This window comes from Anser brachyrhynchus (assembly GCF_964034855.1).
Source record: "Anser brachyrhynchus genome assembly, chromosome: 3".
NCBI lineage: Eukaryota > Metazoa > Chordata > Aves > Anseriformes > Anatidae > Anser > Anser brachyrhynchus.
Window position 1 is genome coordinate 88885428 of NC_137696.1, and position 24461 is coordinate 88909888.

The 24461-nt window shown below is 41.5% G+C and overlaps 1 protein-coding gene and 1 long non-coding RNA gene across 2 annotated transcripts in view; one reads left to right on the forward strand and one right to left on the reverse strand.

Moving 5' to 3' along the window:
* Positions 1 to 7498: 7498 nt before the first annotated feature.
* On the reverse strand, positions 7499 to 9234 carry LOC308192282. Its single transcript, XR_013948695.1, has 2 exons — positions 9097 to 9234; positions 7499 to 9020 (listed from the first exon to the last, which is right to left on the reverse strand). It is a non-coding gene; the product is annotated as an uncharacterized lncRNA (long non-coding RNA).
* Positions 9235 to 9540: 306 nt separating this feature from the next.
* Positions 9541 to 24461, forward strand: part of ME1 (malic enzyme 1) — a 180988-nt gene continuing 166067 nt past the window's right edge. Inside the window, exon 1 of the mRNA XM_080585663.1 lies at positions 9541 to 9674. Within this exon, the coding sequence (XP_080441789.1) occupies positions 9570 to 9674 (105 nt within the window). The 5' untranslated portion in view covers positions 9541 to 9569. The remainder of the gene's footprint in view (positions 9675 to 24461) is intronic.

Genomic DNA, 24461 nt, shown 5'->3' on the forward strand with positions numbered 1-24461 from the left:
AAAATATTTTCTTAGAAATATTGCATACTTTTGGATTTTTGGTACAGCAAGTTACTGTTTTATGTGGAGGAATATAGATTAGTTTATCCCTGTTAGAAACTTGTTGGCTCCATATTAAGAATTTAGGGTATGCATAGCCATTGCATAAAAAGCCATTTTAGCCATTTTAGCCATTTAGCCATTGCATAAAAGTTCTAGCATCCAGACCTCTGAGGGTCTGCAGAGCTCGATGGAATGGCTCTTTGGAGACAAGGTGAACAGGTCTATCAGTAAAAAAATTCATGAGCCATTGACTGCCACTACCTGAGTAACCATGAGGCAGAGAATGACATCAAAAGTGGTTTGAGAGAAATGCTTCTCTATATCCTTTGGTTAAGTGGGACCTGAAAAGAATCATCTCAGAAGACTACTTATGAGCCTTTACTCAAATGTTCCCATCTAAATGCTAAGCTTGGTAAAATTATAGACAATATTATTTTTCCCTTGTGCTTTATACTCATTCTGAACGTGTCTAGGCCTTTCAGAGCTATTAACAAACCAGGCATCATAGACAGAGATGTCCATGATTCCCTTGAACCTGGTCTAGGGATTCTTGTTAAAGCACAGTGCCATTCTTTGCACCGGAAGGTAGCAGTTCATTACCTCAAAAACTTTTGCCTCTTTCTTCTTCCCTGCTGATTTAGCAGATTTTAACTTTTAATTGGTCTTGTCTAAAGTATTTGTATATGAAAAACCTAAGCACAGTTGGAATCTCACACACTAAACCTCCAGTGCTTTGGCAAGTGAACTGCATGTAATGGACCCCACACAGCTTTCCTTGCTCAGGGAAGGGTTACTGATGAACTAGGAATTGTGCTTGAGCCTATGCCAACATTTTTGTGAGAAGGTTTGTTTTTAACATTGCTAATGATTCGGAAAACAAAATGGACTTTGTGGGACAATCTCCCAAATACTCATGGTAATTAGGATATATGGAAAAGAAAAAGCCTTTAACAGGCTCACCAAATCATCTGCCCTTGCATAGGAGATGAAGTAGTTAAAAGAAGAAAATATCTAAGCGTGCTTTGTCAGTTGCTAAACCATTAAAATTACTGTGCCAGACCTAACCATGGTGAAAATGGGAGCAAATGGAAGCAAACAACAGAAATGCACTCACTAATAATATTCCAAAATTATCCTAAAGGTGTTAAAGTTATTTGGAATTATGCCTGTAATTGGCAGAGCTGAAATAATTCACCACTTTCTTATAAACAGTGGATGAAGACTCAGAATTACCACTCTTATTGCTAGAACATACATCTGATACAGTAATTTAAGTAAAAATGCTGTCTGGGGCCTTTTTCTAAATCCTATTATTCCTAGCAGGACAGTGAACTTCCAGTATTAAGATACAAATCATACCATAAAGTCATAGCAATTTCATTTTGGCATTGAATAACCCTCAGCTCCAAATTCATTGTTAGTGCAGCTAAAGTGAGGCCAAGAAAAATTTGTTCCAGGACACTTAACAAAACAGTCAAATTTTTTTTATATTTTTTTTTAAATTCTAGAAATCGGAAATATTCTTCCATATTATCTCTAAAATATCTGATATGGAAATATGTGTGCACACTTAAGTTTCTAAAGCTATGTAAAGTGTAAAATGAAGGCATTTGTGTTAGTGATGAAGATAGTACTAACAAGATCTCGTATCTTTTAAATAAGTGGACTTGGTATTCTAGAAATAATTGACATTCCTCATCACCAGCCAATTCAGGAAATTAATTTAAAAAGGAGATTTCAAGGAAGATTTGCTTCAAATTCTTCTGCATAGTTTGAAAAGAAGGAACATGATTTTCCACTTTGCGTAGGTCATTTAAGCCACCCCAGAATGTCTGCATAATCAAAATAGAAGCATTTTACATCAACTTTGAAAATCTAGATCTTTTCACATTATATTTGTTCATGAGTGATTAAATGACAACTAAAGCAGTGAATAGTTAAGTCTCTACAGCTTGAATTAAAAAAAAAAATAGAAATGCTATTAAAAATTAAAATTAAATTTAGAATGGAAATTTTTAGAATAGCAAATGCTGCACTATTTGGATAAATACTGAAAAAAAAAATTGGATGTTTACTTCGAGTATTATTTAATCTCCTTGGATCGCAAAGTGGGCCAGAATACCTTCTGAGAATATGCTGTCCTGAAGCACATATATTTTATTTGTCTTGTGCTAGATTTATTATGAGTATAATAAGAAGGATGTGGCCTACAAGTCAGAAGAGTAACACAGAATTCAATTCTCATTCTGCCACAACATACTGTGCAGCACAAATGAATGGCTATACAGGCATGAAACCACGTCTACTTGTCTTTCTCCCTACCTCACAGTGGTCTTGAGAGCTGATGGAAGTTGCTATTTGTACTGCACCTAAGTCAGAAAATCTCTCACAGTGTTTCAACACAACCAACACGTTTTGGACAGGTATGGCTTTTTTTCTGCAATGCCTGGACTATGCAATATCGACTAATAAAAAGTACAACAGCCATTTTTACAGTTTTATTATACTTATATATAATTTAGTTATGTATTATAGTGAAATAATTTTAGTATTTACATGACTCCAGCATCAGCTTCCAAAATTACAGAGTCTTAAGGTATGTATCACCAGCTGTTGAAGTTAAACAATTTGGTTAGATTAAAGGTACATTGGATAAAATTCCTGCAAGAAAGGAGTAAAGTGATACAAAGACAGTTCTTCTGGGTAAAAGTCCTCCTGGCCAAAAAGACACATAGACAGAAATAGAGGAGCAAAATCACAGACACTTGAATTCATGAGGAGGAAAAGCTTTTAGTGGCCATGATGCAGTTCCTGTAGATACAGCTTTATATTCATAGAATTTGTTGTTCTCAGCATTGTACTACCCAGAGAATCCCATAAAAGTCCAGGTTGGAAAGGACATCTGAAGGTCATTGGATCCAACCTCCTGTTGAAAACCAGTCTAACTTCAAAGTGTGATGAGGTTGCTCAGGGCCTTGTCTCATCAAGTTTTGAAAATCTCCAGGGATAAAATTCCTTGGCCTCTCTAGGTGGTCTGCTCCATCACTCACCAACCTTCTGGTGGAAAATGTTGTCCTTAAGCCCAATTGGAAGTTCTCCAGGTGCCCCTTGCTTCTCCTCCTCGTTGACATCATCTCTAAGAAGAGCCTGGCTCTTCCTTCTTTGCAACTGCCCCTCGTGTCAGGGTGCAGTGGGGGCCGGTGGCCTCCTTGGGACCTGGGGTGCTCCCTGTGTGAGCTGGCATGGCAGGGTCTCAACAGTGGGAACCCATTCTACCAGCCCCAGTGAAGAAGCAGGGCAGGCTAGGGGCAACATGGGGCAGTCCTCTGTCCAGGTCCATCTGATGCTGGTCTGAGGTCATGCTGGGAACACAAACCAGGGTCAGGCCCAGTGAGGGTAGTCGGGGTCAGATACAACCTCGTGATTGCTGAATGAGACCATAGTGACGAGGCTGGGCTGAGGTCGCGCTATGAAGTCAGCATGCTGGTTGGGTCCATCTGGTCAGGGTCCAGACCAACAGGGCCCACGGCCAGACACAGGCATAGCTCTGCCAGACTGGGGAACCAGGACAGGGACTGATGGCTCTGAGGGGCTGACGTGGGGTCCTGGGCTGTGGGGTGGGTGGGGGGAACCACAGGGGAACTGGGCAGGGTCACCAAGCCCTATTAGGGCCCTCAGAGTGCTGGCACCTCAGGCATTTCAAAACTACCATTAGATTCCCCTCTCAACCTCAAGAGTATGTTACCTAGTTTAAAGTAAAATTAAAAAAAAAAATCAACTTTGTATTACAAATGCTTTCAGTTTATAAAAAATTCTCAAAATTAAACAATAATGTTGTATTGCTTATGCTGTTTAATTTTTACTTCTCCTTCAGCTTAACTAACTAAAAATATGCTTCCTAATGATCAAAAAATGAATTTCCTTTTCAAATTACCGAGTACAAGTTTGTCTTGCTAATGCTGCTGTGAAATGTTTACATAATAGAAACTTTACAAATGCTTCAGTTCTATTCTTAAATCATTAAACAATTCCTCTTTTTTAAAGTTAGCCTTGTGTTTCTGCCAAATTGGACTTGATACTGCCAACTCATTCAGACTGCATCCCTGCAGGAAAGGACATGGGGCTATATCGGCCCACAAACTGAACATGAGTTGATGGTGTTGCGTGATTGCAAAAAAAGCAAACATTTTACTGAGAAGTATAAATAGAATTGCCATTGGTAAAACACGTGAAGTAAACCGCGCAGTTGATTCAGGACTGGTGATGTCTCAGCTGGAGTAATGTGACCTGTACTGAGCATTAAACAGCACTTTCAGGAGCATGATTAGGATGGTAAGAGGCAGAAAATGTGACTCAGGAGGAACAACTTGAAAGAATTTTGGCCTGGGTATGAATATATGATAGAATTCAGGGAGAAAAATCTTCCAAAATATCTCTTTCCTGCAAAGAGAAAGAAACTTTTTGTATTTATTTCTATGTTGGTTGGTAATAGACTGACTAAAGATCTTGATTTGGGCAAGTTAGACATGAAATACAAGTACAGTCTTAAAAAAAAAAAAAATTAGTTAATGTGATGCTTTCATCAGGACGTAGGATTTCCCTTTTTCTTCTTCCAAACCAGTAGCCCTGGAAGCTAACATCTCCCCAGTGCCATAGCAGCACTGCAGGAGACAGATCCAAGAGTCTGCCATGGTTCAAACAATGGTCTGACAGGGTCCAAATCTCCTGAGCAGTTACAGCTTGACACAAGGACATTTCCCAAGTTCCAGTCTTAAATATTTAAACTGAGCCAGCCATCTTAACCACTTCAGCAGCAGGGAGATCTTTCCTTTCCTGTAGTCTCCTTACTGTTAGATTGCCAAAGAGGGTTGTACTCATATACTGGAGTTCTCTAACAATAGTTTCCGACATGAAGGCAAATGAGATGACATTCAATGCTCCTTCTAGTAGTTTTTTCTAGGACTATTTCAAGTAGAGTTTTTCATATATCCATAATACATCCGGGAAGATCTGACAGATCTGACAGAAAAATTCATTAAACAATAGCATATAGGGGGTGGGAGGAAATCATAAGCACAGCTACTTGTGAAAAATCTTGAGTAGGAGTTTTAAAGCTGTGCCATATGAAAACAATCTGGGAAATAGGATTAGGCACCTGTCAGAAGAGAGGGAAAAACCACTGTATTTTCTGTCAGAAACACCTTGACAATGTAAGACCCTTACTAATTTATTTAAATGGGGGTTAACTCTTGCAAAAATACCTGTATCTCATATGCAGCCATAAAAAAAATAATAAAAATCTGCCACTTACTTTATTTATATTATTGCAACTATAGATTCATTGTGTAATGCATCCTTCTGTAATAATCACCTTTAACTACAGATGCAACTTGAACATTATTCCTTTCACCTATTTTAAACTGTTTTTCTGGTTCAAATATTATGGAGTCCTGGATAGGGTCACTTAAGAATCACTCTAAAACTCTGTACAGACAGAGATAACGATCAAATGCTTACTAGCAATCAGATCTTCATTCTTACATGAACAGAATTCGAACCACATTTTCCATACACTCTGAAACGCTGCACATTAAAGTGCTACTTCTATGTCTTTTTCAAGGATAGCCTGCAATGTTGTATGACAAAATTAATACAAATACAAACTCTAGCAAGAAAATAATTAGCAGCAGACTCGGGCAAATAAATACCTACTAATTCTGTCTAATGCCAAAATGCTCCAGGCCTCAAGTGGAAGACATCTACAGGTGACAGGAGACATCACTTTTTCCTGTTTCTTTGCTTTTCCTTTTGAGCTGAAAAGGTCTTCTTACCAAAGCAGAGCTTTCTTACAACTCAGGGACACATTTATTGTAAGAGATTCAAGACCAGCTAAGGAACCTGAAGGTGCACAAGTCCATGGGACCTGAAGAGATCTGCAGGTCCTGAAGGAACTGGTGGATGTAGTTGCTAAGCCACTGTCCATCATATTTGAGAAGTCATGGCAGTCCCGTGAAGTTCCCGCTGACTGGAAGAGGGGAAATATAACCCCCATTTACAAAAAGGGATAAAAGGAAGACCCAGAGAACTGGGTCTGGAAAGAAGACAGGTGAGACCAGTCAGTTTCACCTTTGTGCCTGGCAAGATCATGGAGCAGATCCTCCTGGAAACTATGCTAAGGCACGTGGAAAATAAGGAGGTGATTGGTGACAGCCAACATGGCTTTGCTAAGGGCAGATTGCACCTGACAAATCCGGTGGACTTCTACAATGGGGTTACAGCATTAGTGGATAGAGAAGAGGAACTGACAACATCTACCTGGACTTGTGCAAAGCATGTGACACTGTCCCCCATGATATCTTTGTCTCTAAATTGGAGAGACATGGATGTGATAGATGGACCACTTGGTGGGTAAAGAATTGACTGGATGGCCACACTCAACGGCTCAATGTCCAGGTGGAAGTCAGTAACAAGTGGTGTCCCTCAGGGGTCTGTCTTGGGACTGGTGCTGTTTAACATCTTTGTCAGTGACATGGACAGTGGGATTGAGTGCACCCTCAGCAAGTCTGCCAATGACACCAAGCTGTGTGGTGCAGTCAACACTCAGAAGGGAAGGGATTCTCAAACCCCTGGATGGGTTTGAGAAGTAGGCCCACGTGAACCTCATGAGGTTCAACAAGGCCTAGTGCAAGGTCCTGCATCTGGACTGGGGCAATCCCAAGCACAAATATAGGTTGGGCAGGAAATGGATTGAGGGCAGCCTTGAGGAGAAGGACCTGAGGGTCTTGGTTGACGAGAATCTCGACATGAGCTGGCAAGGTGTGCTTGCAGCCCAGAAAGCCAACTGTATCCTGGGTTGCATAAAAAGCAGGTGGCCAGCAGGTCGAGGTAGGTGATTCTCCCTCTCTGCTCTGCTCTCATAAGACTCTACCTGGAGCACTGTGTATAGCTCTGGGGCCCCCAGCACAAGAAGGACATGGATCTATTAGAACGAGTTCAGAGGAGGGTCACAAAGATGATCAGGGGGCTGGAGAACCTCTCCTACAAAGACAGGCTGAGGGAGTTGGGGTTGTTCAGCCTGGAGAAGAGAAGGCTCCAGGGAGACCTTACAGTCTCCAGTACCTTACAGGTCTTCCAGTATCCAAAGAGGGCCTACAGGAAAGCTGGGGAGGGACTCTCTGTCAGGGAGTGTAGGGATAGGACAAGGAGTAATGGCTTTAAACTAAAAGAGGGTAGGTTGAGATTAGATATAAGGAAGAAATTCTTTACTCTGAGGGTGGTGAGGCACTGGCACAGGTTGCCCAGAGAAGCTGTGGATGCCCCATCCCTGGAGGTGCTCAAGGCCAGGCTGGATGGGGCTTTGGGCAACCTGGTCTGGTGGGAGGTGTCCCTGCCCATGGCAGGGGGGTTCAAACTGGATGATCTTTAAGATCCCTTCCAACCCAAACTGTTCTATGAGATGGATATGATTTTGTTTTTATTGGTGTTTGAACATAATGAACAGAAATAAATTCTATTTCAAGGAAAACACAGAGGAATAAATTTGTATGGAAAATACTGTAGAAAACTGTTTCTAAAGTCTGATTACATAAAAGAAAGTACAGCCACAGTAACTTCACCTGAATTAGCTACTTCATTACATGCCTTTAATAGCAGGAAAAAGGTGAGTCAGGACAAGTCCCTAGCAGGGGGTCAAACCTCAGAACAGGTATACATAGCAGTTACAGTGACTTTTGGCAGATTTTTTTTTTTTTTATAGCTAGTGTTGCAACACTAAGATAAAAATTACATCAGTACACATGGCTCTCTCTTGGACAAAAGTATGGCACTTAGGTTAGCATTCTATCAGAATAGTTTCAGTGTACCTACAAAGAAAGGAAAGAAGGAAGTTTCCATGTTGCTTTTTATTTTTATCATGACTAAGAAAGACCTGAAATGTGAGCTTGGTATGCCTGATATACCTATTTAAGGTAAAATTCAGGACTTGGATATTTATTCAGCCATCTGGACAAACCTCAGGAAGGGTAGATCATTAGTAACAGAAACTCCAGTTTTGAAGTTTGTTCAAAATGTTTTATTAATATTGCTTTTCATAATACTTTCTGAGATGGTAGAGGCCGGGAGAGGTTTATTTAATGAATTTTCTGCTTAATTGCTAATCAAGTTTCTAGAAACAGAAGTTGGAAGCCTTTCAAATTTCCTTTGTTAATTAACCCCAAATGATTCTTTTGGAGCTAATTAACAGGAAATTCAGGAAAGGACAGATTCTGAGGAAGCCTTTTTTTTATAGAATAGGAAGTAGTAGAATGGATACACGGCCTACAGATTAGATGCAAGGACATAAATTTAATATAGCTACAAAATTTTTATGTTTGTTGCTGCTTGACATTTAATTAATCTGCAACACATGAGTAATAGCAAAAACCTCAGTCCCAGACTTAGGTCTAAAGCTGTGTAATTCCTTTCGCGTGGCTACAGTATCTGTATGAAAGTAATTCCTGTTTACATACACGAATTTAGGAGAACAAAGTCACAGTATTAGAGCACACCCATGTTGTATGCAAACAATTTTAGGATGTGCTGCACAGAAATGCTACAGACGGTGGCACAGATCGGCCGAACACCTGCTGTGTATGTGCTCTGTAATACTCCCCATCCCTCCCAGACATAACCCCGAATAGCACAGCTTAAACCCGCGCACAACTCCACCCCCAAGAGCTAATCACATCACACTGGGGCTAAGGACTGCGTGCAGCTGATCCCCTTTGGGGAAGCTTAGATTTCACACTCGTTTAATAACATAATGAAAGCGAAACTTCACTCCTGGTACCAGGGGCAGGCCCCAGCTCTGTGTCTGGCCGAGGCCGGGGGACTGGTCTCCAGCTCAGGATCCCACCTGAGCGCATCTGCGTGGCCTCACAGGCCCTTCATGCTCGGACACGTTACACAGCTGTGCTCCCGGGGCAGCTCAACACCAGGCCCTGTATAAAATAAATAATAAAATAAAAAACACGATGACACAGAAGCGCTGCCCCCCTTTTTTCCCGAGCAGCTCACCGAAGAGTTGCTAACGGGACCAGGGCGACCCGGAGGGGGCCGCCAGGGAGCGAGGGCCAAACGCGGAGGCTGAGGCCTTCGCTGCCCGCCCCTGGCTCAGCCCACGGACCGCAGGGAGCCGCGGCCCGGCCCGGGGCGAAGCGGGCGGGGGTCCGGGGGTGGGCTCCGGGCGGCACCGACCCCGCCACCGGCGCCCCTCGCCCCTCGGGGCCGGCCCCGGGTGGGGGTGCGCGGGGCCGGCGGTGACTCAGCGGCGGCGCCCCGGTGCCCCCCGCCTGGCGGCGGCGCCTTGCCGCGGCTCTGCCCCCTCCCTCCTTCCCTCCTCCCTCTCTCCCTCCCTCCCTCCCTGCCGCAGGATCATCCCACCCCGCCGGGCCGTCACCTCGGCAGGAGGAGCCGCCGCCGCTTCGACACCGCTTCGCCTCCGCTCCCGCCGCGACCTGTCGGCAGCGCGCCCCCGCCGAGCCCGCGCCATGCAAGGAGCAGGGAAGGCAGCCCAGAGCCGCGACGCCGCCCGGCCCCTGCAGCTCACCATGAAGAGGGGCTACGAGGTGCTCCGCGACCCTCACCTCAACAAGGTAGGGGCAGGGGCGCCGGGCTGCGAGACCCCTGCCCTGCCCTGCCTTGCCCAGCGCTTCCCGCTGCGGCGCCCGGTGGCCTCCCCCCGGCCTCCCTCCGCCACCTGTCGCCGAGCCGAGCCGGGCTCTTCCTCCTCTTCCTCGGAGGCTGTGGGGGCCCTGCGGTAGCCCCGGTCTCTCCCCGGGCTCCCCCCGCTTTGTTTTCCCCGAGCAGAGCGGCACCAGCCCGGGGATGCTGCGGAGGGAAGTTCCCCTGCAGGTGGGCTGCTAATTCCCGCTGCCCTGCCTGGCTTCTCCTGCTCCCCAACCATCTCTTCCAGCCCTTATTTCCCGTCCGGGTGTGTGTGGGTGCTGTGTGTTACCCCCGGCAGGTAGAAGAGGCGTTTTGTCACCGTTTCTTTCCACCTGACGCTGTCAAGTCCAACCCCAGCTCCCCCCTGCTCTGCAGCAGTGAGTGCGATCTCCTCCTAAGGGATGCAGTAGCACAGCGAAACCCCCTTATCGCATCTCTAGTTCACTTAGAGCTCACTCAGCTTGATAAAACTGTGACACAGAAAAACAAAACAGGTGAGTATGTAAGTATTTGCACAGCTCTGACTCAGCTGCCGAGTTCAGATTGTAAAATTCCTTATTGCCTCGACGGGCCCTGGATTTGCTGCCCGAATGAAACATGGGTGAAGTCAAAGGTAGATGATAAACCTCATGTAGCACATGAAACCTCGGTGAAGTCCTTAGTCCCGGCTTTGTTCTTGCACATTATTTTTACCGGTTGGCTTATGTTTGTGCCCTGACTGGTACCACTACATTCAAATGCACGTAGAGCCATTTTGCTTATTGCCAAGTTGTATGAATTGACAAAAACGGTGTCTAGTTTTACCGGGTAGGTTGACTCATCCATAAAAACTCCATGTATTAGTTAGATGAATAGTGCCTTTATTAGTGTGGGTGTCTGAATACAAATTTTCCTCAGAGGGTGTCTTATGTCTGTGTGTGTGCAGGCCTGAGAAGGTCTCTTTAGGTCAGGTGAAATGAAAACTAACCAAAAAGTTAAAATCCCAGAAGGAACGAATGAGAGGCTGTTTCACTTGGGATTGCTTCTAAGCAATTGCAGCATTCATGGAAAATACTGATTCAGAATAACCAAGGAAAGCCAACCAAAAAAATTGCTTTAAGAAGTAAAACAGGGCTTATTCTAAAATGTGGTCTGTAAAGAGCAATCAGAGACAAAGCAGGCTCATTGCTACCTGTATCCCTCAAATATCACACATCTTGCCCTTGAACAGCATAGCTGGAGACTAGATGCTGAAGATGAAGGCTCTTGTTTGATTTCATGGCGAAGGCTTTATTCTTCCCTCCCCCCTCAGCTGTGCTATGGCACAAGTGCACTGTACAGCAGAGAAGCCAGGCAAAGTATTTGTTAATTACCAGCCACATCTACCCAGCTAATGAGGGGTTTTGAATGGCGTAGGGAAAGTCAGCTGAAATCCCTGGGCTTGCTGTAAGAAAAGTCAGGTCTTTATCTGGTCAAGAATGAGCAAGCAGTTTTTTGATTGAGACAGGTGATTTGTGGTGAGTATAGATGCACTATACCCCCCAAGTTACATAAGGGCAATAAAATAAAAAAAAAGCTGAGAACTGCCAACGTGGTTGCCTTTTTAATAGTTTGTGATGTGCCTGCAAGCATGGGAGCTGGTACTCCCAGTTCACTTTCTGTTGCCAAGGCTGTTAAACAAGCATCAGATTGTACAGATTTCAATTTTAAGTCGACAAAATATCTCCTTTAATGATTCTAAAGTACAAGAATTGTTTGCGGTACTGAAGAAGTGCCAGAAATTTCTGCTATCTCACGGCTGTAAGAGCTGCAATTGCTTGGTATCAGCACTTTCTTTTAGATACTGCGCCAGTTCTAATAGTCCTATTTGCATACACTTGGCAAAAGTAGGCTGTAAGTACCAAGTAGTGGTATCTAGCTGTGACCGGTAGAAAAATAAGACAAATCATGTTTTGGTTACTACCTGAATCTTGTCTGATACTTGTAATCTTGCTTCTCTTCTATAAGTAAAATTTAATTTTTGCAACTTACACTGCAAACTTCTTCAGCCAAGACAATTGGCCTCGCAAGCAGGTAAAGCTCAAATGTGCATACAACATGTGGAAGCTTGCTTGGTTTGTGTCCTCAAATAATAAATTCCTTGTAAAAATTTTCCATTCAACCTGTCTGAGAAAAGGAATTTATTATTTGAGAGCTGTGGGAATGTCAGGGTAAACACCTGAATTTCTTCTTTTCCCTTCTCCCTGTCCTTCTACCTTGACAAAATTTCCAGGCAAGAAGCAGCACACCTACCACTGAAGTATGTTGAAGTCCTAGGCAGTGTAGTTCTAAAATCTTTTATGTTTCACTCTATATAATTCACAAACATGTATGAACTTCACTGAGGAAAAGATTGATGGAAAAGTTTAATGTCTTTTTTTTTCTGCTGTTGAGGTATTTTGCCTACACATGAAGCTGTTGCTTCTTTTACAAGATCACTGAGCAGTTTGCCCTACCTCAGCAGTGGTGTGATGCATCAAAAATCATGTGGGACAGTGGATCTTAACACACTGAGTCTAATTACATGAGGACACACATCCAAGCCTACAAACAATAATCATGTTTTAATTTATCATCTGAGGTTTTAGGTCCACAGAGTTTAAAACTGTCACTATAGCCTTCTCAGTAATTTTTTTCCCCTCTTGCGCAACTAAACACATTGTGAGTAGGAATTACAAGGAAAACAAACACAGTTTCACTTCTTTTCATTGAAATAGATTGCATTAGGAACTTCTGGCAGCAAGTCCTATGCTCTTTAAGCTGATGAGTTACAGCAGTGTGAAAGCAATTGGCTCTCTCCTACTGTAAATCTTTTCATTTATACTTTACTCAATGTATGAATGCTATTTTTAAGCCCACAAATCATAAGGACACTTTATACTAAACTTTCTTTTCATCTTTAATTTCTTACCTTTTAATATTACTTAAACAAGTCAGTTTCCCGTAAGCTGCTTATTTTTAGAATCTTGATGTGAAGGTATGCAAACACGAATTTCAATATCAAGCTTTTCAAATAGCATTTATTAGTTGCTAAGTCTAAGTGCTGGCCTACTGGAGAAACTGTGCCATTGGGGGGGTGCTTTGCTTCTAGACTGCTCTCATACTCTGGCAGAGCAGTTCAGCAAGCAGAAAATAAGTGATTCTATTAAATCTTAGCTCTGGAGGGCTCTCTTCCCTCCCCAGATGCTTAATTTTTACCACCGTCCTCTGACTGACCACTGTCACCATTGCTAAGCGTAACATGCTTGTGAATTGTTGGTCCCTATTCTGTTTTTCCATTTATTCAAATTGTACTAAAACAGTGGAGAATTTCAGAACAGACCATCTGATGGGGCTGCTTAACACCTGAGAGTCCCAGATCTCAGTCCCACCTGCAAGGGCAGTGGTGTTTTATCCTTACCACCTCCTCTAAGTGAAGCCTTTAGATCTTAGTGGGCCCTCAGCATATTTTTACTAAGCATTGATGTTAATTGTTGGCTCGAGTTGGCTGCAAGTCTGTTGACTCGCTACAGAAATTGCTATACAACAGCCATTCTGAAACAGACTGAAGGACCATTTATCCCAGTATTGCATTTCTGACAGTGTCCAAAATGGACCGCTCAGGAAAAGTGAAAGAATGAAGAGAAGAATTAGCTCAGTTGGAAGGGACCTTCAAAATCATCTAGTCCAACTTATGACAGGAGCTTCTAGTGGTGTTTTCTCAGAATAATCAATTCCAGGCTGAGAGAATGAGCAGTTTATGATGGGGTTATTAAGATATGAATGCTTTGTTTTTGCTATTGGATTACACAGACTATATGTACTAATTTATTGAAAATATCATAAACTTTTTTTAAGAAAAAAGTTAAGTGAAATCATTATCTGAGTTGAACAGAAGCATTTACTTCCTGCTTTTCTTCCACATGTCAGACAGTGGGAGGAGAATGCTTGTGAAATACAGATATATTTTGCTCTGTGTTGCTTTGCTAAAACCAATTTTGATTTTGAGAAACCATAACACAGTGCATCATGTAATTGGTGCGGGCAACATATGAAAGAGGTCTTATAACTGACATTTGTTGGTGACACCGTAATAGGCCTTAGAAAACCCAGACCTCCCTAAGAAAAATCAGAAGCATTCCAGTGAGGTTTATCTGGCTGCTGGGTGAAGGAGAATAAATGTATAAGAAGCTCCTGTAAATAAAGCTATGCCTGAATCAAATACTGAGCAGTAGATTTCTTTTCCTTGCACTGGTAGTGTTCCTATCTTCATTTCTGAAACCTGTGAGCACTTTGGCTGGGTCGCGTACAGTGGTCACTGCTCACTTGTTGCCTTGACTGATACTCTGAGAAGAAAACTGATAAATCTTGAGATAAAAGAAGAAAACACTCTCTAAAATGGTGTGTTAGAAGTGTCTGTATTAACTTGCAAAATAGGTTTTCTGGAGGTTACTTAATACTGCTAGGATGATTTCATGTTACGTGCTGGTAGGCATGACCCTGTTCGAGGAATTATTACTTTTTTTTTCTCTAACTGCTGATCAGTCGCACGGTCCTCTTTTTCTCCTATAATCGTTTTTTCCCTTTACAACATTGTAGTTTTTAACAGTAATATTCCCTGATCACCTAGCAGAAGAGTTCTGATCTTGATAGGGATAAGCACATGCTATTTTCTTGTCTTTGACAAGAGTAAATGATATAGTGGTTATGCTAGCACGGCAAGCTGGATCGATACGATCTTTGTCTGGAACCTTTCCAAGTGAACTTGTATCGATTCTGCCTTTGTGTTACGCAGGTATTGCATTTTTGATCTTTGTCAAGGGTCTGTGAAACAGGAGTTACCGTTCTGTGGGATGGCAACGTAAAATAGGAGGTTCTTCAGGTGGGAGTTCAGTTCATACCGGAGCCATTTGCTTTTTCACAGGCATGGCCGTAAGTTGTAGGCTGGCAGAACTGGGACTGCCTTGTACGCTTGGCTTTTGAGTAAGGGTGGGAGCTCAGTGGTAGCTCACCAGGAGGTGCCATGGGGTTGGGTGAAGAGGTTAGGACATTATCAACGTATCCTTCCTTCTTGAAACGTGATTTCTCTGCAGATGAAATTATCCCGCATCTCGAATCATATATGATTAACATGCCCTCATTTTTCATTGAAGGTCTTTCACTGCCTTCTCTTGCTGTGGTTAGGAAAAACTAAAAACTACTGAATTTTGTGACGTGCGAGAGAGGAGTCGAGATGCAGGACCGTTTTTGTATGAGCCCCTTTATTTACAGTATGTGTGGAAGGGCTTTAAAAATGAATTCTGTGCTTTGTTCTACCTCTCTTACTCTCTTATTTTAAGACAAGTTTGTCCTGCACAAGCAACCTTTTATGCATTCAAATACGGGTAACTTCCCATCGCTGCCATTACACCCTGCAGTACTACACTATAATTTTGGGGCAGGGACAGCTTGTGGTGTCTGCCTTACCTGAGTTACAAGGAGATCCTCCCCGTCTGAACAGAACAATTTGGCATGCGAGAGACAGCCCCTCTGCTGGGACACAGGGAGGGTGGTCTGGGAGTGAGGGATGGTTGAGACCTGGGGCAATTTTTCTTTCTTACCCTTCTGAGGGAGAGAAGAGACATAATTTCCTAAGCCACGTATTGGGAGGATGTGCTGAGGAGGAAAAACTACAAGCACACCCCATCTTTACGTTCTTTAGGCCACTGTTGAAGGCAGGATGCTGTGGAGAAGCGCCTTCCGTTCTGTTTTGGGCTTTGCAAGGGTGAGCTCTGCATAAGAAGAGTTAGCTGGCTGTGTGATGCCTCCTTATCTCTCACCTTGTCTTTCCTTCTGCAGCTGAATGGAGCTGAGTGGAGGGCTCTTTGAGCAGCTGCAGCAGCCCTGAGGGAGACCAGGCTTACCTGCCAGAGCAAGCAGCCAACCAGGGCCAGAGGTGCAGTTCTTCAGGATGAACCTAGAGACTAGAAACACTAAGGCAGAAGCCCTGCTAGCATTTGAAGTGCCTTTTCCCACCATGGCTTCTGCTTTAAAGAGTCTGTGCTAGAAGGTGAGATAGTCCACACAGCTGAGCAGGACAGAGCCTGGCCCTTTTTTGCTGTAGACTACTTTTGGGAGGGGAAAGGTTGATAGATATTATCAAAGGAGAGGTAAGGAGTTGTAAGGGTACAAAGAAATCTTTGTAAGGTGCACACGTATAAGTGTGACGTGCTACATTAAAAAAAGTAAAAATGGAAAAGAGGGGTAGGGTAGCTTTGGGGTAACTCCAGAAAGCTTCATAAAATCTGTTCAAGTACATATACTTTGTCCTGATAGTCAGTTTAGATAAATAGTCAATTTAATCAATAGATACTTGATATAGCCAAAGCTTTTCATGATGCCCTGTGTAGTAGACCTTGCTGGTTTGCACTAGAGTATTTCAAAAGGGGAAGTAAGGTGCCTATAGTAGACAGAAAATGATCTGTTAATAATGAAGAAGTCTTTGGGGAAAGGCAGAAAAAAATTCAATCAGATTATTTTTCCATCATATTCTATTTTATGTGTACAGCCTGCAGTGCTCATTGCCTCCTAGTGCTTTGCTCCTGACCAAGTAGGTAAGTTGCTGTGGTTAGTATTATATTCTCTTCTTTCTGTTGGCCTCTGGTTCTTTGCTTGCATTTATGAAAAAGAATGCTGAGGCAGCATGGTAGGAACAAAGTTCTGTGACTTGAATTAAAAGCAAATAAAATAAATGAGAAGTTGTTAGGTAGTAAGCTATATAGCAGTAAGCTGCTAGCAACTGAAAGCTGGTATGAATAGTCACAAGGAACTGAAACACGGAATTGTTTTGCTGTGAAGCTGTTTCAGGCATTAAACATCCTTTCTGGTTGTATAATTTTCTTGTAAATTTTAGTAATTGAAAACAAGCAAACAAATTCAACCTTTTTTCTTTAGACTTCTTGAGTAGAAGCAATGCTGGCATAAAGCACCTTCCAAACAGGGTTTATATATTTAAAACAGGTTAAATGTGGTTTTCTACACTAGGTTTTGATTTAATTGTTGAATGCTTATAATAAGTAGTATAAGAGCTTGCTGAGAAATTGTATTTTTGTCTAGGTAAAATACCTTGAAAAGATTATTTGTGCTTTCTAGAGAAAGCTTGTCTCGGTATATAAGTACTTATTTTGCATTTTTCACTTTATGTATTAATTTCTGCGGTGTCAGTCATTCATACTGAACTGTCTCTGAGAAAGGCAGAATTTACAGCTGTGGTAGGCACAAACTTCTCTCTTCCTGCCCTGCTTCCCTCTCTGAGGGGAGAAGGAAGTGAAATGCGTGTGATGGTGATGCTTTTTGTTAACCTGTGACCCCAAGTTTAAAAGCACTTGGTGGTTCAGTACTCATGCATGTGCAATTTTTGCTGTGTTATACCTTTCCCTTTCCTCCTTCGCCTGCTCAGTAGTTCAGAAGTAAGCCGTGCATTTGGTGCATAACTTGCTCGTGGTGGCTGCAGCCCAGGCCTGTAGCAGTTGATTTCATGCTGAAGGTCTCTTTGCTCCAGGTTCTGATGTCTAAGTGGCAGGAACTATCTGCCTTGTCCTAGGTATGTTACTGATGAAGGTGCAGAACAGAGTGTTGATACCCTTCATTTAGGTCTGTTTTGTAGGATTTCCCAGCTCGTTAGAGAACTTCATGGTGGAATAGTTCTTTCAAAGAAATTTCAAGAGGCATTTGCTGGAAAATATGATTCTGAGACTGCATCCACAGTATCAAGTGGCTTGTGCTCCCTGAAAACCTGAAGTGCTCTTGTAAGGTGTTCTTTATGCTTCCCTGTCTGAACCAAATGTACACTGGTCCCAGAGAGCCCTGTGGCTGGAAGAGTAGCATAAAAAGGGGGAAAAGGGGAAAGAATGGAAAGAAGAGCATTCCTAGTTTTCTGTGCCTGTGTGCACAGGATGGTCTCTTCACTCTCCTGTACCTGAAACAAAGAACAGATAAATTGTATTGTGTGTCCATCCATACAGTTAAACATTTACCATGTGCTGAAACCTGTGGGGTTTTCTTTTATTATTTTGCTAGACTGTAGCGTTGGGCAGGGTGGGATGCTTTTTAAAAAAAAAGAGCAGGCCAGTTGCATTCCCTCTGCACAGGTGTAGTGTCAGGAGGGAACTGACATCTGGTAAATGTCAGCTGGTGAGTAATGGGCATCCAGTCGTGTTCATGCATCCGTCCTCGTCATTCAGCGCTGAGTTAGATCTGCCCCGTTGAGACAAGTTCCTGTGAACTTCTGACCCAGAGATGTGCCTACATGCCTGTCAACAAGCCTTGAGTACGTGGAACCAAATATGAAGAGTTGTGTGTATTTTTCATTCTGTGTTTGCTGTGGTGTCATAGTTGTACTGAGACGTCTCAAGCATCAGTTAGATTGTAAATGGACATAAATTAAGCTGGATCCCTTAACTTCCATGAACAGTGGTTTATTTGATTATACTGGTGTATGTATACCTGATCTTTGTGTAAAAGATGCTGATTTATGAACTTCTTTTAAAAAGACTCTTCTAGTCAAGTTACCAAGGCCATCACTGGAAGGCTCAGTCCTTCAGCTTCTGAGCATAAATACTTGTCTGTCTTCAGCAGGAAGTTTTATGAAATCCAAAGCTATCATATCACTAAGAAAGACACAGTTTTGGGAAGATGCCTTGCGACCACCCACAGAGTTAGCTTATGTAGAAGTGGGCATACAGGCTTCATCTCTGCTGGTATAAACCAGATGCCCCCAGGAGCAGCTCTGAGGCCACGTGGCACCATAGGACACCCCCTCTGCTCAGGGCAGAGCACCTTCGTGCCCCCTGCCTGTGTGAACAGAATTTGTTCTCGCTCCAGATCTGTGCTGGGGCTGTTCAGACAGCCTGCTAGTACCACCAGTTGCAGCCCAGTGCCTAGGGTAATTTTGAGCACTGATGTACTGGAATAAATGTAGGAGGGGATCCAGGAGTATAGTGCATTGTCAGCAGCACTGCTTCCTAGCAGGGTGTACAGACATGAGAAACGGACCTTATCCAATCGATGCTTTAAGACATGGTGTTTGTTGTGGGTGCCCTATATCCGTTGACTTGTGCTTCTGGAATTGCTACAGCACAAGCTCTGTGTGGAACACGCTGTGAATCTTTCCACTTAAAGAAAAAAAAAAAGTCATGTATGAAGTCAAGCAAGGTAGGAGAAACCATCTGTTACTTCAAAAAAGTGTCAAACTATTGTTGAATCATTTTTGTTATTCACCCCATTTAGCCCTCACAGATTGAACTTTTATGTCAGTCGCTGCTTTCTTTGCCTTTCCCTTCCTTCGCCTTAATACCAGTTTTATAAGTAGCATTATACCTTTAATTCAGAAGTAGATGGTGGTTGTATCAACCATATTAAAACTTCATGAATTTACAGTTTAAGTTAATAGAAAAACCCTGAATTGCATGCATAACAAAACAAGTTTTGGTCTTATCAAAGTTTAAGCTTTGCTAATGTAATGTGTTGCATAATTCAGGAAGCAAAAATCCTGACTTAGAAGAAGGAGGAGGTCACAGGGCACCCTGGAGACATTTCTTGCAAGCACTGCGTACTTTCTGTTGAAATCAGTATCTGTAGTTTACTTGGATACTGTTAGTGCCTATTCCTGTGTGAAACACAATACCCCTGGAGGTTGTTTACAATGTAGAGGAAGCAGAGGAAGTACAGAGTAAACACTTTCTGTATGCATAAGGAATACATAATGTAGCACTGAAAAATCCATCATAATTGTCTTATGATCTGAATAGTTGTGACTTTTGGAAGTATATCAGGACATGCTTGTCTGTTATATAAGTTCAGAAAGCTAACTCATCACTGGTTTGCTCTTAAAATGTGAAAGAGGCATAGAGCAGCAATGCATTTTATCATTGCTTGTTTATGCTTAGGTTTTGCTTACTTTATTGTTCAAGTAGCAACCATTACCTGTTTCTAGCTTAGAAAAGCTGTTTCTTCTTTAGTAATTAAGTTAGTATTAAAACTGTAGTCACTACTCTGCCTCTTTTTCTTGTGTATTCATAAAATAAAAGTCCCTACAAGTGATTTGAAAAATTACAAACACCTTTGGTTCAACTTAACTTTGTTTAAATGCACTCAGTCTTCAGTTTTGAGTTTGTATTTTAGATCCATCTGTCTTACTCATGGATAGCGCGTATCTTTGTAATGGAGTACATGCTATGATTTTCGCACCTAGTTCAGATGAGATACCACAGATTAGCTTTCTTCCTCTTGTCCCCTTTGAGTGATACATTTTCAAGTTTGCTTTTGGCTTGGAGATATGATAGTATAGCATCACTGCTTTCTTCAAGAGAAGAACAATAATTGTTATGAAGTACGTCATTCCCCTTTCTACAAAGGCAAAATATAATTTTGACTTTCACTAGTGACTTTTAAAAAAGTCTTTGCCTTAAATCCATACTGGTGGTAAGTGCATAGTTGTGATGACGAAGTATATTGTAATATTTTCAGTAATAATCTCTATCTGACTTACTGGGTTTCTTTCTGCAGGTATCTGACCTTAGACAGCAGATTTTTATGTGGAGGTGTATTTACAAAAGAGGCAGTAAAACGTCTTTATCTAAATAGTACAAATGAGCTCAGTAGTTACAGCTAGAAGTCAAAATGGGAGAATACTGTAGTGCTAAAGTAATATAGACCTGAATCTTCAAGGTACTGAAAGTTGATTTGCCTTGAATTCCTCAAGTCCTATATAAAGTTTTTTTTGGAGGGGTTGGACAGGAGAGGTGCACCTGATGCAGGGAAAGCCTCTTTATATTAGTACCTTTATGAAGGTATTGCATCTTCGTTCCTTACACACACACACTTCTCCGCTCTGTCTCTCCTTAAGATCTGGAGAGAATACTATCTAGTTAATAAACTTAGGCTAAAAATATGAGGTGTTGAAATGCAATATTTTACCACAAAGGAACCTAATAAGAAAGCTGTTATATAGTTGGTGAGCAACTATAGGCAAGTTATTACTGTCTTCAGTTGGACACATTAGTAAATTTTTTCTGCCACTTGCCACCAAAGTAGTTGCTCCAGGTGATATTTCTTCCATTTGAAGACATGAGAATGATTAGAATAAGCTTGTTGAAAGACGTGGTTAGCTTGTTATTTTCTTGTTCCCGTTCAGCCTTGAATGGAAATGAGAGAGTAGGGATGTTTTAAAGAAATCTAAAATGTGTAAGTAATGATACAGTAATTCCATAGCACAAGATTTCTGAAGCGTGGAAGTAAATAAAAACATTTGTAAGCACCTATAAAATATGCTGTGACAAAGGTCAGATATTAATTTATATTTTGGAATCCTTAGCACAGATTGCAAACATTCACTTATGCTTTGTCTTTTCTAACTCTATTTTTCTCCTCAGAAAAATCTGAGGGGAAAGTACACCACAGTATATGGGGGCTAGTAACAAGTAGATCTGCTTTATCTCTGAAAGAAGTTAAATTTCTTCTGCTTTTTCTCATGATGTCTGTGAAGAATTGATATACCTAATGTATTTTTCATGTCTTTTTTTTTTTTTGAATGCTAAAGAAATGAAGATGATTGCTGACTTAGTGTATGGTTCTTAAATAAAAGTTCCAAGACTTTGCAGGACTTTTTTGCCGTTATTAAACTTACTGAAATTGCAACTGAGTTTCTTTATATAAAGTAAAAGAGTAATTTATTAGCTGAAAAAAAAAACACATTTTAAGATTCATTCAAGTACAGAATATGGAATGCTAATGCTGGCAAGTCCATGATAAATCCATGAAATAAAATCCTTGTTGGATTTCATGATGCTGACTATTGAAATATAAATTTATCTGTTGCTATTTATACACAAACTGAAGTTATTATGAAAATACATTTCAAACTCATGATTGTGTGTTTCAGCAGTAGCTGGAGTAATTCCTTAAAGACACTAGGATTATGTAGCTTTGGTGTTACACAGGCATAAGGAATTGTTAAAAGTCTCTCACATATCCATGGTCTTAAAGGAGCAAGTGACAGCGGAGGAACGAACAGCCTTCTGCCAGTCCAGGGGTTCAAGTTCTTCAGTTCTTCAGGGGTTCAGTTCTTCGGAACTGAGGTCTTGCAACTGTTCATTCCTCCCTTTGTCCTGGCTTTTCATTCTTCTCGAGATGTTACATTTTAGGTGACTGCTTGAAATCTTCATTCCCAGTCTTTCTTGGAAATTCTTACCTTGTTTTTGTCCTTAGCCCTAACAGGACATCGATCTAATTCCAACACAGCTCTGTTCTAGGGGTGTTGCGGGTCACTGCTATCAAAGGAGCGCTTCAAAGCTCAGTGGTGCCCCCTTTGCAGCATCTTCTTACTGGAGTCCTTGTTTTTGTCTGGCTGCCAAGTGTAGGTGTCATTTTACAAGCTTCCTCTAAAACTTTTGGGCCTGGTGAAGGAGAGCTGGTGTCCTGCTGTGATTTGGCTTTGGCTTTACCTCCGCACAGTGCGTTCAGGTTCTTCACATAAATCTACTAGAGTTTGTGTGTAACAAACATCTGTTCACGAAGTCAGTGAACTTTGGTTTATTATTTTTATACATAACTTGTGTATAACAAAAAGCTTGAGGTAGTACAATTTTTAACAGAGTTCTAGACATAAAGACATAAAGACATCTGCTGCTTTTCTTTAAGGAATACAATTCATATAGACTTAGGACAGCATGAAAGCAACGTGGTTCATCTTTTTTTTTGTGTTGCTTTTTGTTAAGACAAGGTTACGTATGAAATTCTCTGAGGATGAGGTTTATCAGCTGTGTTGCCTTCTCTAAGCAGAAGCCGGATAAAGCCTCTTCTTGCTCATGTGATAGCGGATTTGTAATGGTCATCTATTTACTAGGTCATTCAATGGTCAACTATAGAAATAAGGAATGCGCCTTAAAATAGCTTGATAATTCTGAAATATCTTTTCCTTTGCTTACAGCATGCAAATTCTTTTTTAGATTTAAAACTTTGCAGTGGAAGACCTAAATACATTGATGGGAGATGAGAATAAATATATTCATTGCCTCTGTATAAACAGGTATTAGAAAAGGTAACTTACCTGCTGTACTGCTTTTTTTCTGCTTTGAAGGTAGCTTTCACCACACACCCTCAGCAGATGCTTGAAAGCAACACTTTATCTAAGCTCAGGAAAAGTAGAACATCTCATTTTGCATCTCACCTGGGGAAACAGCCAGTCCGGCTTTGCCTCGTAGCCGCTGGCGTTGGGCTTGCCAGCAGAACAGAAGTGTTCCAGGTCAGGAGTCTGCATGAAACTGGAGCCTCTGCTCTTCTGCCAGGCTGGAGACACACACTGTTTGAAGTACCAAGCTCTCGGGCTTCTTGGAATAAATGGGTAAACTCGAAATAGAAAGTGAAAAGTGAGTGCGTCCTTCTAAGGTGTAATTCTTACAAAAAAAATTATCTGTAGGGTAAAGAGACACACCCTTTGAACTAAGGCTATTTCCTAAACTTCTTCCTCACATGTAGTTTGTCTCTGAGTCCTCTATTATTCTGCAGTAAAGATGTAGCAGATAAACATGTAAGAATAGATGAATGTGAGAAAGTACAGTTTATTTGTCATAATGTTCCTTCCACTAACAGTTCAAACAGAGTGTGTGACTAACAGTGTGGTTTGCTTTGAGGTGTGTTTCACGAATCTTTGATCGTATGATTGAAGCTTTCTTTGTCATACTTCACAAACTTCAGGGCTTTTTAATGAGTATGGGCATGTACATTTTTCCCCTTTAATTAGTGAGATCTACTTCTGCACGAGAGACAAAATATTGTAGTAGGTTGGGCACTGAACTGGAAACTAGGTCAGTAATTCAGTTTTCTCATCTGAAAAGGCAAGCAGCATTTGAGAAATTTTGAGAATGAATAGCAGTATAAAGTACTTGGTATTGTGAGGTAAAGCTTGTATTGCAATCATCATCTTCCTGGGAGTTCCACTGTTCTCTTACCTTTTCATGCTATTGTAGGAAAAATCTTTTTCTTATCCCAGCCTCAAACAGTACATGAAAACACCATGCTTCATTCTCCCGTTTGTTAATGTCTTATAACTAAGCATGTTGTACGTTTTTATAATCTTTGTTTTTGTTCTCTGCTGCACAGATGATTTTATTTATATTTTAACAAATGCAAAGAATCCCAAAATATGCTAAAATAACTAGTGTAGTAAGAATTCAAGTAACTTCTGGTTTAAAGCAGAGAAAGCCCAAACTGTTTATAATCAGTCTTTTTACATAATGTTTTGTCATGTTGTTTTGTGTAATACTATACTGTAGCTTCTATTTACAACTTTTTTTTTTCTTTTATGGAAGAAATTGTCTTCTCATTTCAGCCAGAAGGCTGCTATTTTTTTTAAAAGTCATATCTAAATAGATCCATGTCTAATCTGTATAGTTCTGATATATTTTGTCTGTGTCCATCTACCTACTGCCGTGTTGCAGTTACACAGAGGATGTATTAGTGGATGTGCAGTCTCCTGCAAATACAGTTTTCTAGATCCATGGAAATTTATTAAATAGGACTGCAAATCATAGCCAGTCCTGAATGCTCTGAGGGAAAAGGAAGATCTGAATAGGCAGGAAAAAAATCATCCGTCTGTGTAGCTAAACCTGCTCCTGGCTTCAGGCCAGGCTGTGCCACATACAGATTAGTTCCAATTAGATGAAGTGGTAGCTGACCCT